The 14093-nt window shown below is 41.7% G+C and overlaps 1 protein-coding gene across 12 annotated transcripts in view; it reads left to right on the forward strand.

Moving 5' to 3' along the window:
* LOC143032713 (putative 3',5'-cyclic phosphodiesterase pde-5) overlaps window positions 1–12797 on the forward strand; it is a 407947-nt gene extending 395150 nt beyond the window's left edge. For 9 of the 12 annotated variants that reach the window (XM_076197616.1, XM_076197617.1, XM_076197614.1 and 6 more), the window contains 6 exons: window positions 5353–5590; window positions 6811–6969; window positions 7460–7629; window positions 10008–10119; window positions 10697–10777; window positions 12172–12796. In XM_076197616.1, the coding sequence (XP_076053731.1) occupies window positions 5353–5590; window positions 6811–6969; window positions 7460–7629; window positions 10008–10119; window positions 10697–10777; window positions 12172–12444 (1033 nt within the window). In that variant the 3' untranslated portion in view covers window positions 12445–12796. Of the gene's footprint in view, window positions 1–5352; window positions 5591–6810; window positions 6970–7459; window positions 7630–10007; window positions 10120–10696; window positions 10778–12171 lie in introns of all 12 variants that reach the window. The other 3 variants (XM_076197621.1, XM_076197622.1, XM_076197623.1) reach the window with 2 other exon arrangements.
* The last annotated feature ends 1296 nt before the right edge of the window (window positions 12798–14093 follow it).

The raw sequence follows: 14093 nt of genomic DNA on the forward strand, positions 1-14093 counted from the left end.
CCAGTGAAATTCATTCCGACTTGGTTCGTCGTTTGATGCACGCTTTACCGCTACAGTGGTGATCCCGCCAACGACACAGCCAGGCTTCACCACGGCCACCATGATCGACCCGTCACAAACTTCGTCACCAAACAACGCCGATGCCGCCAGCGACACCATCAACCCAGAGGAACCCCCCCGTCGCCGCAGGCCAGGTCAAACTACCCACCTTTAACCCCACCAACGCTCTCACATGGTTCCGCTGTGCCGAGATCCAGTTCCGATTGAAGAGGATGACACGACCGACATCACAGGCCTACTACGTCCTCGCCGCCCTCCCTGACGAAAATTTCGACCTCCTCGTCGAATGGCTGGACGCCAAAAGCAGCGTATCGATCTAGTGCGAGGAACTGAAGAAATTCGTCATTTTTATTTACAGTCCCCTTCCACAAAGATACAGTTCCTTGTCAACACCGGTGCCGCCTTTTCCCTACTACCGGCCCACAGATGGAAGCCAACACGATTAACGGTCAATAATGTGCACCTTCGCGCCGCCAACGGTTCGGCGATTCCCACCCACGGCCACAAACACTTAAACATCCAGATCGATAGTCGTGCTTACGGGTGGGATTTCACCATCGCCGACGTCGAACTGCCACTCCTCGGTATGGACTACCTCACTCACTACAGGCTCCTAGTGGACGTGACCCGAGGCTGCTTACTGAGCGCCTCCTCTTTCGTCGCCACACCCATCGCTGCCGCACAATCCGTGCTCAGCTGTAGTGTCAAACTCGCCGCGAACGAATTCGCAAACCTTCTAGAGACCTACCCCGACGCCTTCAAGCCAGAACTGTGGCAATACCCGTAGACACTCGCCAAGCACTGGGTATATCACTGCATAAAGATCTCAGAGCTCCCCGTGTTCTCCAAGTTCCGCCGGCACCAGATAAATTCGCAGCGGCGAAATAGACGTTCGCCGAGCATTTCCGGAAGGCCGCAAGCCCCCGGGCCTTCCTTCTGCACATCGTCACCAAGAAGGACGGATCACTCAGGCCCTGCCGAGACTACAGACGCTTGAACATGATCACGGAACTCAAATACTATCCCCCTTCCAAACATCTCCGACGTCACGTCATTCCTGGACGGAGCCAATTTTTTTTACCAAGTTAGAACTGCTGAAAGGGTACTACTAAGTACCGATGCATCCCAACGCCATCACCAAAACCTCCGTGACCACACCGTTTGGGACGCACACATTCGATTACAGCTGCTTCGGCCTCAGAAACTCCGGGGCCACGTTCTGACGTATGACGGACAGCATCTTGGGTAACTTGTCGTTCTGCACCAGTTACGTCGACGACATCCTCATCTTCTTCGCCTCCAAAGAACATCGGCAACACATCACCACCGTGTTGGAGTGGCTGCAGCAGAACGGTCTAGTTGTCCGTTACGACAAATGTTTCTCCGCCTCGAAGGAGGTGGAATTCCTAGGACACCATCTCTCGTCCACAAGTGTCTCACCCCTCCCCGGGCAAGTATCTGCAATGAAACAGTTCCCTACCCCTACCACGCTGATAACCCTGCAGTAACTCGTGGAGACGGTAAATTATTACCACTGCTTCCTCCCAGGTATAGCATCCATCATGATCCCATTTTACGCGGCTCTCTCCGGCCTTCCCAAGGACGTCATGTGGGGTCCCCCAACTCAGAAAGCCTTCAAACAAGCCAAAGACGTCCTGGTAGCCACAGCCCTCCTCGATTTCCCCTTACCATGTAAGCCGCTCTTCCTCACCATCGATGCGTCCAACCACGCCATTGGGGCCATCCTGGAGCAACTCGCCCAAGGTCGCCCCTGAGCCATCAGCTTCTTCAACAGACAGCTCCTGAAGGCAGAGCAAAACTACTCAACATTCGACCGAGATCTGCTGACAGACCACCAGGCTGTCCGTCGTTTTTGCCACTTCCCTGAGGGTACACCTTTCACAGCCCAGACAGACCACATGCCCCTAGTCCACGCATTTACGCGCCAAGAGGACGCATGGTCCCAGCGGCAGCGTCGCCACCTCTCTGCCATCTCAGAGTTAAACTGCACCTTGCCTCACCCCCTCGGTAATCGGAATCCCGTAGCCGACGCCCTTTCCCGAGTCGTCATAGGCTCCGTGCACGTGAGCCTCGACTATACCAATCACGTCGTAGAACAAGAAAAAAGGACCCAGAAGTGACGGTCTGTAGGACCTCCATCATCTCTCTCCAATGGGAAGACACCGCGCTCGGTCCCACTGGAACCACTGTCCTCCACGATGTCAGCACCGAACGCCCCCCTGTTCACAGCGACCGACCGTTCAACGCGTTGGCCAGAGGCTATCCCCATAGCTAATGCTCTGAATTCTGAATTCCTAGGAAAGACCACCCGCTTGCGCGGGATCGGTTTTTGTGGGAGGGGAAGAATGTCTGCAAGAAAATGAAAAGATAGTAGCGTATAAAAGAGGGCTATTGCCACCAGGCGAATTAACGAGCAATTTGGGGCAGTTGGTGGTCGTGACTCGGGAGAAATGGACTGGGAGCTTGGACGGGGGCGCCGACGCCGGGATTAGCTAATGCTACTGCCTCCTCTTGTGTCGCCGCCCTTATGTCAGATTGGATCACCAAATTCGGTTTGCCGGGTCATATGACCTCAGACTGCGGCACCGCATTCACATCATAACTGTGGATGTCCCTAGGGCAGCTGCTAGGTACCACCATCCACCACACAACAGCTTACAATCCCGAGGCCAACAGTATGGTATAGCGGCTGCACAGAACGCTGAAAGCCGCCCTGATGTCCCGATGCACCAACGCAGTATGGTACAGCGAGCTTTCCTGGGTCCTTCTCTGCCTACGGACCACACCAAAGGACAGCCTCGACGCCTCACCTGTCGAATTGGTATACGGCGACCATCTCGTCACTCCAGGCGATTTTTTTTTTCCGACACGCCCTCCCAAGTAGACCTTATGCGGCTCAGACGCATTGTGGGAAAGCTTGCCCCTTACTGACCCGTACAAGCCAGCAAATTACTGTTATGTCCCCAAGGACCTGCACTCTTTAAGGTTTCAAGATTCGTTTTCATTAGGAACGTACGTGGAAGTAGCGATCGCCTCCGCGAGACGCTACTCACTAAAACTCACAAATTCGCTCAATCCACAAGCGAGCTTCCGATTGGTCGACCGCGCTCTTGGCTGAGCTTCACGTTTTACATACAAGTCCTGTGTAAACCCAATAAAATTAATTCCGACTTGGTTCATTGTTTGATGTACGTTTGACCCGCCACAGGGGACATCACTGGAGTTTAGGATGCGATGTTTAGGTTGAAGAGCTGGTCTAGGATTTGTTTCCTTTTTCATGATCTGCTGATTGTATATCTTCCCATATTGGGTGGTGTGTGCTGAAATCTCCTAGGATGTAGTTTATTTAGTGGCTGACTCGTTGAAGATTGAGTATGAATCCTCAGTGTTGATGTGGTAGGTGACGTGCAGTGCAGATGTTTGTTCCCTTTGTGTTTATATCGTGATTATTCCTTTTATATTGTGAGTAACTGTTTAGTTTATTTGATTGTGTTGAAGAATGGTATTCTTTTGTGTATGTGTTGCGAATCCGCCCTTGATTCTTTTTATTGTATTGTCTGTAAAGGCTTATAGTGTTGTCTGTCGTGAGGGTTTAGTCTCTTTATTGTGTTATGTTTACGGTATGTTTCTGTAAGAATTGCTGCAGATCTATGTGCCTCTTTGCAGTTTCATTTACCTTTCCTGTACACTAGTTTGTGTTTCCTTTGTGTTAGAATGCATTTGATCATGGGTTTATGTATGCGTAGGCAGCAAGTGCAGTTTGTTATGTCTTGTTTAGTATTGGCAAATGTAGTGCACTCTAAGTGGATCTAAAAGTGACAGTTGTTGCGTTGAGAGATGTGTCTATGATGGATGAAAGAAAGTTGAAGTATGAAAGAGTAAACAAGCGATGGAATTGTTCCGAAAACTAGATAACGACCCCTCACGGCCACACCTCCGGATGGAGATGGGAGATCATAAGTCGCTCACTGACCGGACAATCGATGTTCTCTTCGCGGGAACTGCACCTTTGGAAATACGTCCTCTTTCCATTGCTTAAGTGTCGCCTCTTGAAAGCACACTTTTTTTACACCAATATACCTATGCATATACGTATACACATGCGCATATACATACAATAGGTATATATATACATAAACCTTTTCCTTGCCTTTTCATCTTTGTTCTCAATCGTTTTCTTCTTTTTTAATCACCATCTCCAATATCACTTGGGCTCTTCCCATGTCCCTCTGGCTGATCATTTCCAGAGACGATGTACACGCGCTCCTAAAGCAAAGAAAACCTTTGATTCACTGAATTCTGATAATTTCAAACCAACTATTCAATAAAATGCAGTAAAGTAAATCTCTGCTATATTAAGATGAATGAAGTATAATAGGTCAGAATAATCCCTTTATCGAGATGCAACGTTTTATTCGTTTATCCTCATACTCTTTTGGGGATTTTTTTAATTCAGTAGTAAGCTCGGTAAGGGATTAAAAATATCTCGATTTATCCATGTATTAATGAAGAAGAAATATTAAAGTTTTTCTGACTGTGTGACTATATTCCTATTTTATTTTGTCTGCAGCCCAGTAAAGCAATAGTGTAGCTCACAAGAATATCTGGGTACGTCTACATATATGTTGATAGATAGAAAAGCCTCACATATACATGCGTTTGAACTCATATTTCCTTACGTATACAATCCCAACTTAAATATGATATACAATACTTGATATACATGTAATTCAACAATAGTGTGTTCCCACTTCTGTCTCCTCTTATTCTGCATCTTTATCTTGATTCACAATTGTATGATAAGTATCATCTCCAATACCAATGTAAAACCACATGCTTTTCTACCTATTGCAAACCCTATGCACAGTATCTAAATATACACGATGTATCAACTCATCGCCAACATTTCAAACAAATTTCAAAACACTCCACACCCAAACCTACAAGCTTTTTCAGTCACATGCAAACCCTGTCCCAAACTCCACTTCTTGATGTATTACCCACAGAACAAATAAATAGATAAGTAGATAAATGAATGAACAGATAAGTGAGTAAATCAATAAACAAACAGATATATGAATAAATAAATAAAATAATAAACATAAAACTAGAATGAGATGAATAAATTAATTAATAATCAATGAATATGTAAATAAATAGATAAATAAATAAATAAAATTTTCGAATAAATCAATTATTTGATCTAACTCACAATTCATCCGGCAACTTCCTGATAACCCACTACACATATCACGTGTCTCCCTTCCGCAGCTATTACTTCAGTCACCTCAGCCTGGACGACATGGACAAGGTGCGCCATGCCATCTACATGTTCGTCGACCTCTTCGGGCTCAGTCGGTTCGACCGGGACTCGCTCATCCGGTTCACGCTGACGGTGAAGAAGAACTACCGACGGGTGCCATACCACAACTGGACGCACGGTTTCAGTGTGGCCAATTCCATGTACACCATCATCAAACACGCGCCGAAAACGTTCCGGCCACTCGAGGTGAGTGGGAACTGGTTTCGGGGACTTAGACATACCCTAAGACTATATACAAGGTACCAAACACCCACCGAAAACGTTTCGGCCACTCAAAGTAAGTAGAAACTGGTCTCGGGGACTTAGACATACCCTAAGACTATATCCAAGGGTACCAAACACACACCGAAAACGTTTCGGGCACTCGAAGTAAGTGGAAACTGGTTTCGAGGACTTTGACATACCCTAAGACTATATCCAGGGGTACCAAACACGCACCGAAAACGTTTTGGCCACTCGAAGTAAGTGGAAACTGGTTTCGGGGACTAAGACATACCCTATAACTATATCCAGGGGTATCAAACACGCACCGAAAACGCTTCGGCCACTCGAAGTAAGTGGAAACTGGTTTCGCGGACTTAGACATAACCTAAGACTATATCCAGGGGTATCAAACACGTGCCGAAAACGTCCCGGCCACTCGAGGTAAGTAGAAACTGGTTTCGGGGACTTAGACATACCCTAAGACTATATCCAACAATTGTTTTTGGAAATTATAATTAGTGCCTTCATTAGCACAAAGGTTCAACTTAAAGATTAAAAATCAGAAGTATATAGGCTCTGTACTTTCGCGTACCCTACCCTTATCTTCAACACAAGAGATAATCAGGGTCTACATTGGATTGCACAGTTAGGGAAACAAATTTCTCAATATTCCCTAAGATAATCCCCTAGATAAATACTTAGACTCTAGTCCGCAAATAAAATATCATCCCTTACAATAAAGGATCTGACAACCCGGCATTCAACTGTAATTGGATAGGATAGTGGTAGCAGTAGTATTAGTTCATCTTCTATTGCCTAGTTGCCCTGTTTTCTTAACTGTAGCTTAGTATAGTAAACAAAAACAGCCTTGTTAGGGCCAGTTGGCCTGTTGTTGTTTGTTCTTCCTTTGTGTTCCTTTGTGTTCCTATTTCAATAGTGGTCATACCTAGAGAAAATAAAACAGTATTTTTTGTCAAAAATAAAAGAATTAAAGCTTTATGATTTGCTGTAGGAGAGGTTTGTGTGCCAGAAGGTGCTGAACTGTGTCCAGAGCCGTTACTATTTCCATATGTGTTCAGAGGCAAATGGCAGTCCCAATATTCAGTCAAATAGCATAAGATTTATTCCCCAAACTTCCAGGTAGACACCTAACTCTTGCTCGCAGTGTTCTAATATTCACCAATTGTTTTTTGTTTTCGCAGTGTCTAGCTCTGTACATCGGGTCGTTGTGCCACGATCTCGACCACCGGGGTAAGAATAACAAGTTCATGCTGGAGACGGAGAGCCCGCTGGCGGCCATCTACACGACCTCCACGCTCGAACACCACCATTTCAACCAGACAGTCACAATCCTTCAGCAGGTAAGAAGAGAGAGAGAGAGAGAGAGAGAGAGAGAGAGAGAGAGAGAGAGAGAGAGAGAGAGAGAGGGAGAGTGAGTGAGTGAGTGAGTGAGTTTGTAAGGTGTATGTACCTGTAGTGTTATGGAAATTGTGATACATTTATGATGTTAATTTATCCAAACAAAAGTTTCGTCGTAGAGTATTTTACATATTAGACTGCAATGAAGTACAGATTTTTTTAAACGACCTCATGTAAGTAGAATTTTATTGCAGTAATGTATAATCATTCTGAGATCTAATTGCAAATATAAAACTATCTTGTATTCAATAGTATTGTCTAATCTAAGGAAAGGAAGGAGAACAGGGAGACGGGAAAGGAGCAATTGATTTGGGCATCATTATTTGCCCCCCTCCCTCCTCGTCTCCCCTTCCCTCCTCCGTTTGGCAGAAACCTTTTTCTCCGGTACTTATTATTTAGTTTATGACTCTCCACGTTTCTCTACCCATCTAGGAGGGACACAACATCTTCAGCAAGCTTACGCCTTCCGAATACAAGCAGGTCTTGGGCAACATTAAGCATTGCATTCTGGCCACTGATCTGGCACTTTTCTTCCCCAACAAGAGCAAATTAGCACAACTCCTTGCCGAAAACAAATTTGACTGGTCCAACATTGAGCACAGGTAAGTTCTAGATAATGGTGAAAACACTATGCTGTAGACCACAACAAAGTAATGTAGTACATTGGTAAAATAATACTAATGACCCACTTTCGGAGAAGAATAAGCGAAAGTAAAAAGATCCGTATATTTCGATCACTAACTGTGATCCTCTTCAGCAGATGTGAAGAGGATCACAGTTAGTGATCGAAATATACGGATCTTTTTACTTTCGCTTATTCTTCTCCGAAAGTGGGTCATTAATATTACTATGCCGTAGGTTTCATATTAACTTAAGTTAGGAATAATTCTGCAAATTGGATATCTTAGGAAGTGTGAACAATATGTCGTACACATACTGGCACTCACTGTAATGGTAAACAAAGCTGGCCATTCTGATAGTCTCACAAAGTAAGGTAATTTGGTGATAAGGACAATCTTAAATTTCTTCAAACGATATATAGATCACCAATAACGGGTTATATCTTTGCTCTTTTGTGGTGTTCCCTTGGTTTACAAAAGAAACTACATTTTAAACTTAGCTCTGGATGCTTTTCTTGCTCTATGATGAGGATCACGTGTGTGAGACTTTTCAATGCCTTGGATTGCTTGGGCAGTTTACTAGATAGGCAATCAATGAATGGCTGACTACATAGAAACGTAAGCACTGTCATTACTATGGATACTAGACCAGCAACCGATGTATGTATATATATATATATGTATATGTATATATATATATATATATATATATATATATATATATATATATATATATATATATATAAGGGAGAAGTGTAAACACCAGCCCCAAAGTAGGAGGTTTATTGCCCGACGTTTCGGCCCTAGTTCTAGGACCGTCCTAAGAGTTATGATGTGATAGATTGTTCAAAGACTCAATATATTGGCCGCTGCTGGAACTGGGAGAGGTAGTCAAAACTCGGAGTTGTCCGTATCAATGAGTATTAGGTACATGTGACATAACAAAGACATCTGTTCATAATACTCCTCACATAAAACTTAAACTCACAATGATATTAAACTGCTACAAAATTAATTTTTACATGAGAACAGATGCCTTTGTTATGTCACATGTACTTTACACTCGTTGACACGGAACAGTTAGGAGGACACTGGACAGCTCCGGCGGTACTTGCCACCTCTCCAAGTTCCAGCAGCGGCCAATATATTGAATATTTGATCACTGTACCCATCACACCCCTGAGGACGGTCCTAGGACTAGGACGAAAACATCAGACAATAAACATCCCACTTTGAGTATGTAGTTTACGCTTCTCCCCGCAACATGGATCCCAGACATTCACTCACACACACACACATACATATATATACCGTATATGTGTGTGTGTATGTGTATATATGTGTGAGTGTCTGTGTACGTGTGTTTATGTGAGAGAACAAGTATTTATGTATAAATTTATGTGCATACATATATGTATATATAAACAAATGTCTGTACTGTATGTATGGATATATGTATGTATATATACAGAAAAAGAATCTTAGTCCGAACGTTTTCGTCTATTTAAAACATTGTCAGGGAATACAAAATGACAGAGACATAGGTCCATATATATATATATATATATATATATATATATATATATATATATATATATATATATATATATATAAGTATATATGCACCTATGTCTCTGTCATTTTGTATGCCTTGATAATGTCTTAAATAGACGAAAACGTTCGGACTAAGTTTCTTTTTTCCAAGTGTTTTTTTCTGCAAATTATTTTCACGTGTGCCTTGTGAATTACTGTATGCATGTATATATATATATTTATATATATATATATATATATATATATATATATATATATATATATATATATATATGTATGTATATGTATATATATGTATATGTATACATATATATCAAATGTTTCTCCTAGTAGTTGTGCATCCATTCTATTTCATTCGGTAGGAGAGACATCTGTAGTAAGTACATGGCGCAGATTATATCAGTTATAATCATGTAATGACTTTAGTCATTTTTATTGCTTGATGCTGTGAAAAATATGAGTGCCAATTATGAGTCCTTATGATATCATTACCTTTATTCCCGCTAACCTGATTATCATGTGTCATGTGGTAATCTGAATGGTAGTGGAGATAGAAATAGAAGTTAGATTTGAAAATGAAATTATTATAAATCGGAACAGTTTTGGCTTTACATGTGAACATATTATACAGAGGGACTCTAACAGCTTCCACCTTTGACCTCCGCCCCAAATAGCAATGCTGTATCCCGCTTCACCAGCGAACATCCCAGTACATAGCAGGTTAAAAGGGTTAACCTGGGTAACACTGTTAGTATTTTTTTTCTTTTTTTTTTTTTTACCTTGACATCCCTCTCTGTCTCCTTCAGGCTTCTGATCGAGGCGATCGCGATGACAGCGTGTGATCTTTGTGCGTCTGCCAAGCCTTGGGACGTTCAAGTAGAAACGGTCAAGGTCATTTTCGAGGAGTTCTACGAACAGGTCAGTACCCTGGTCTCTGGAACTTAAGTCCCATGGTACTAGAATAACCACTCTTCGTTTCGTTTCGTTGTGTCAGTCGTAGCTATAGTCAGTCGGAGTTGAAATACTCCTTTTGCTTTGGTAACCAAACATACAGATTACAGTATCTCGAGTCTACGCCATTGATGTCATGTTTTGCACGGACGTGTCTGAATGAATATTGTTTACCAGTGGTGAAAGATGTAAATAGAGTCAGTAGTATTGGTTCAAGGATCACATTGGTTGAAGAACATCACTGATGTCAATGACAGTGATTACTAGACGTCACTTCTGTTCAAGTCAAGTAATTTGTGTCCATGACACTTGTTGTCTGACATCAGACTTCAGTTTCAGTGTTTGAGTGGTGTCATGGACATGGATAGTGACTGAATGGTATTACTGGAGTTAGTAACATTGGTTGAGAAACACCAATAACAGCAACGGCACCTGTTGACTGACGTCAGAGGAATACTAAGTGCCCTCAGTGTCACTGGCGTACAAACTTCATTGACGTTAGTGGTACTGTTTGAGAGACGTCACTGTTTTTTTCTTTTTCCAGGGCGACGCTGAAAAAGCAGCTGGAAAGAGCCCTATCCCGATGATGGACCGTGATAAGACGGACGAACAGCCAGCGTCACAGGTACGTACAGAAACGGCTTATTTTTAATTTCCCTCGAGGGGAAGAATGTCTGTAAGAAAAATAAAAATTGAGTATAAAAGATGTTGAAAAACGGAAAAATCTTTAGTTGGATGTAAACTGAAATGAGATGTAGTATAAGAGAAAGTTAGAAAGGAAGCGAATTTTAGTCGAGGGAAAAGTAGGCCTACGTGTAGACGCACACACTCTATCCTGTAACTGGGTTACTAAATCCTTTATCACTATTTCTTCAGCTGAATTTTACTCACAATGTTTCTGTGTCTCCTTAGCTGTTTCATGTTCTCAACTTCACAAGTATTCTCAATCACTATTACGCACCCACACACTACTGCATACTTCAGTCTGGGTCATTTTAAATATGCTTTCATTCATTCTTCTGTAACTGGATTACTAGATTCTTTATCATTATTTCTTGAGCACTGCGGGGAGTATAGATATAGTTTTTCCTCCGAGCACAACTCTGAAAATTTAGAATTATGTGAATCGGGAAATGTGTCAAATGTACACCACTGTAAAAAGCGGAACGTACATTGTGTGGATTTGTCTAAAATGTGATGCCGCTTGCCAGCGTCAACGTAGAAGTCTTGCGTGTGCCGGACCGGTCAGCAGCAGAGGAGGAAAAAACCTCCTTTGCCACGACCGGTCGGCGAAGTGTGGTGGGCGGCGAGGCGGGACTAGGAGCAACGTTTGAGTGGGCTACGGGCTACGGGCTACCTAGGACAGGCCACTCGCTCACGCGGGATCGGTTTGTGTGGAAGAGAAAGAATGTCTGTAAGAAAATTATAAAATAATAGTGTATAAAAAAGGTTGAAAAACGGAAAAATCTTTAGTTAGATGTAAACTGAAATGAGATGTAGTATAAGAGAAAGTTAGAAAGGAAGCAAATTTTAGTCGAAGAAAAAGTGCGTGTAGATGTTTGTGCGTGGGGCGTGGTTATGTTCATAAGAGGTGAGTGCCTGTATCTTACGAGAAGTGAGTAGGGCTCACTTTCCGCGTGTGGCGTTGCTCATTAACCCCAAGCTAGGCAAAGCGCGTTCCTGATTAACCCTAGCTGAGGCAATGGACGTGTGGCCTCTAACGAGGCAATGGGCGATATCCGAAGCGTAGTCAATAGAGTGGATCCGATGGCAGTGCGGGGGACAGGTGGGCGGGTGTTGATTTGTGTATCTCTTTTCTTCCGAGCACAATTCTGAAAGCAGAGAATTACGTCACACGGGAAACGTGTATTTGTCAGAAGATGTGTGTGTGTGTGTGTGTGTGTGTGTGTGTGTGTGTGTGTGTGTGTGTGTGTGTGTGTGTGTGTGTGTGTGTGTGTGTGTGTGTGTGCGCGCGCACTTATATAACCATTTAATCATTATGTTTTCCTTCTCCTTTAGGTTGGTTTTTTGTCGGGCATCTGCATCCCATGCTACGAACTCCTGTTCAAGGTTATTCCCAACACGAAGCCTTTCCTCGATGGCTGCAAAGACAATTTCTCCAAGTGGCAGGCCCTGGCTGACACCGTCCAGGAGCATAAGAAATCAGAAAACGAGGAGCAAGAAAACGGAAAAGAAGAAGAAGATCCTCCAGAGGAGGAGGAAGAGAAGGAAGTCGTAGACGAAGACAGAGAAAGGACAGAAGAAAGTGGAGGAGGCGAGGGGGAGAGTTAGGTTGATAGTGTGGAAAGGATTAATCCTACTGGAATGTTTGGGAATATTCATTATTTAGTTTTCATCTTAAAGTACGGACACAGAAAATGTACAAAGTTTCAGGGCAATTATTTGATACTTCTCTCCTTTTTTTATAGTTCAGCAAAGTGATGCAGGTCGTTGATAATAATTATTCAGGTGGAAGGACGTAGAATTTCCATTAATATCGTCGAAATATATTTATTTTTTATCATACTCACAGCAGACTTAGTTCTTTGATTACTGTTATGATCAACAATATATTATCCTTACTATTTTATTATTATTTTTATTGTCTTTATTATTATCATTGATATTATTATCATTATTATTATTATTGTTATTGTCATTATTATTATTATTGTCGTTATTATTATTATAATTGTCATTATTATTATTATTGTCATTATTATTATTATTGTCATTATTATTATTGTCATTATTATTATTATTGTCATTATTATTATCATTATTATTATTATTATTATTATTATTATTATTATCATTATCATTATTATTATTATTATTACTATTATTTTAACTTTCTACTATTTTTATTATCATCATCATCATATTTATATTCAGCTTTGTTATTATTGCTATTATCATTGTTATCATTAGTATTATCATTATTACTGTTTTATTATTTTTATCATCAGAAGGATTTCGTACTTTAAGCCAGTGGTGTTCCTACTCTCGTATCTGCGTGAAGTCCTCCAATGTTCATTTGGGAGCGCAACTTGAGTTCATATTTGCGACGCCTTCCAACGATGATAGGGGACTCTTTTAGACAATACACAGCATATATTGATATATTAGGTCCACATATATTTACTCAACACCCACTTTCACACACACACAAGCACACATATTCACAAACATACACAAATATATATAATGTATTTTTATGAATAGAATATTAGTTCTGCAGGAAGTATGCGTAGTTGTGACAGTATGGAGGGAAGGGAGAGAGGATCAAAGAAAACGAGGCAAGGCCTCTAGACAAGTGGCTAAGAGCTCTGTGTCCATAGTTTAATGATGTCCACGTAAGACGAGCTCTTTCCTTGAATGTCTCCTCCCATCATTATAATGCGCCCATTATCTTGACCCGTTTTCTTTTTATCGTTTTATTATCATTATTATTTTATTTTATTCTTGCACGGGCTAAGTTTGAGATGGGTTGATGGGGAGTAAATATGTGATGTGAAGTATCCCTTTTTTTTTTTCTTTTTGTCAGGGTATTCCTGGCGTATATTGTGAAAGAATGAAAGAAGACATTCTGTGATACAGCCGCCAATACACATTGGCGGGAAAAGTGCCGAAATCGAGAGGATGAGATTGATATACATACATGCATATATACATTATATATAGATCTATATATATATATATATATATATATATATATATATATATATATATATATATACATATATGTATATGTATATATGTAATGCCGTTTGTTCAACGATGTTAAACGGTTTGGAAAACAACGTTGGGGTATTAGTCGATTCTACGGGTCTGCTGTCATAGAGGTTCGAGTGAAAACTGCTTGAACATTTCGTACTGCAAAGGGATAAAGGTATCCATCTACGCCCGTTTCAGTAACTCAGGTGCCGCTGACGTTCGTT

This window comes from Oratosquilla oratoria, chromosome 14 (assembly GCF_046742065.1).
Source record: "Oratosquilla oratoria isolate Oo_2021 chromosome 14, ASM4674206v1, whole genome shotgun sequence".
Classification (NCBI taxonomy): Eukaryota; Metazoa; Arthropoda; class Malacostraca; order Stomatopoda; family Squillidae; genus Oratosquilla; species Oratosquilla oratoria.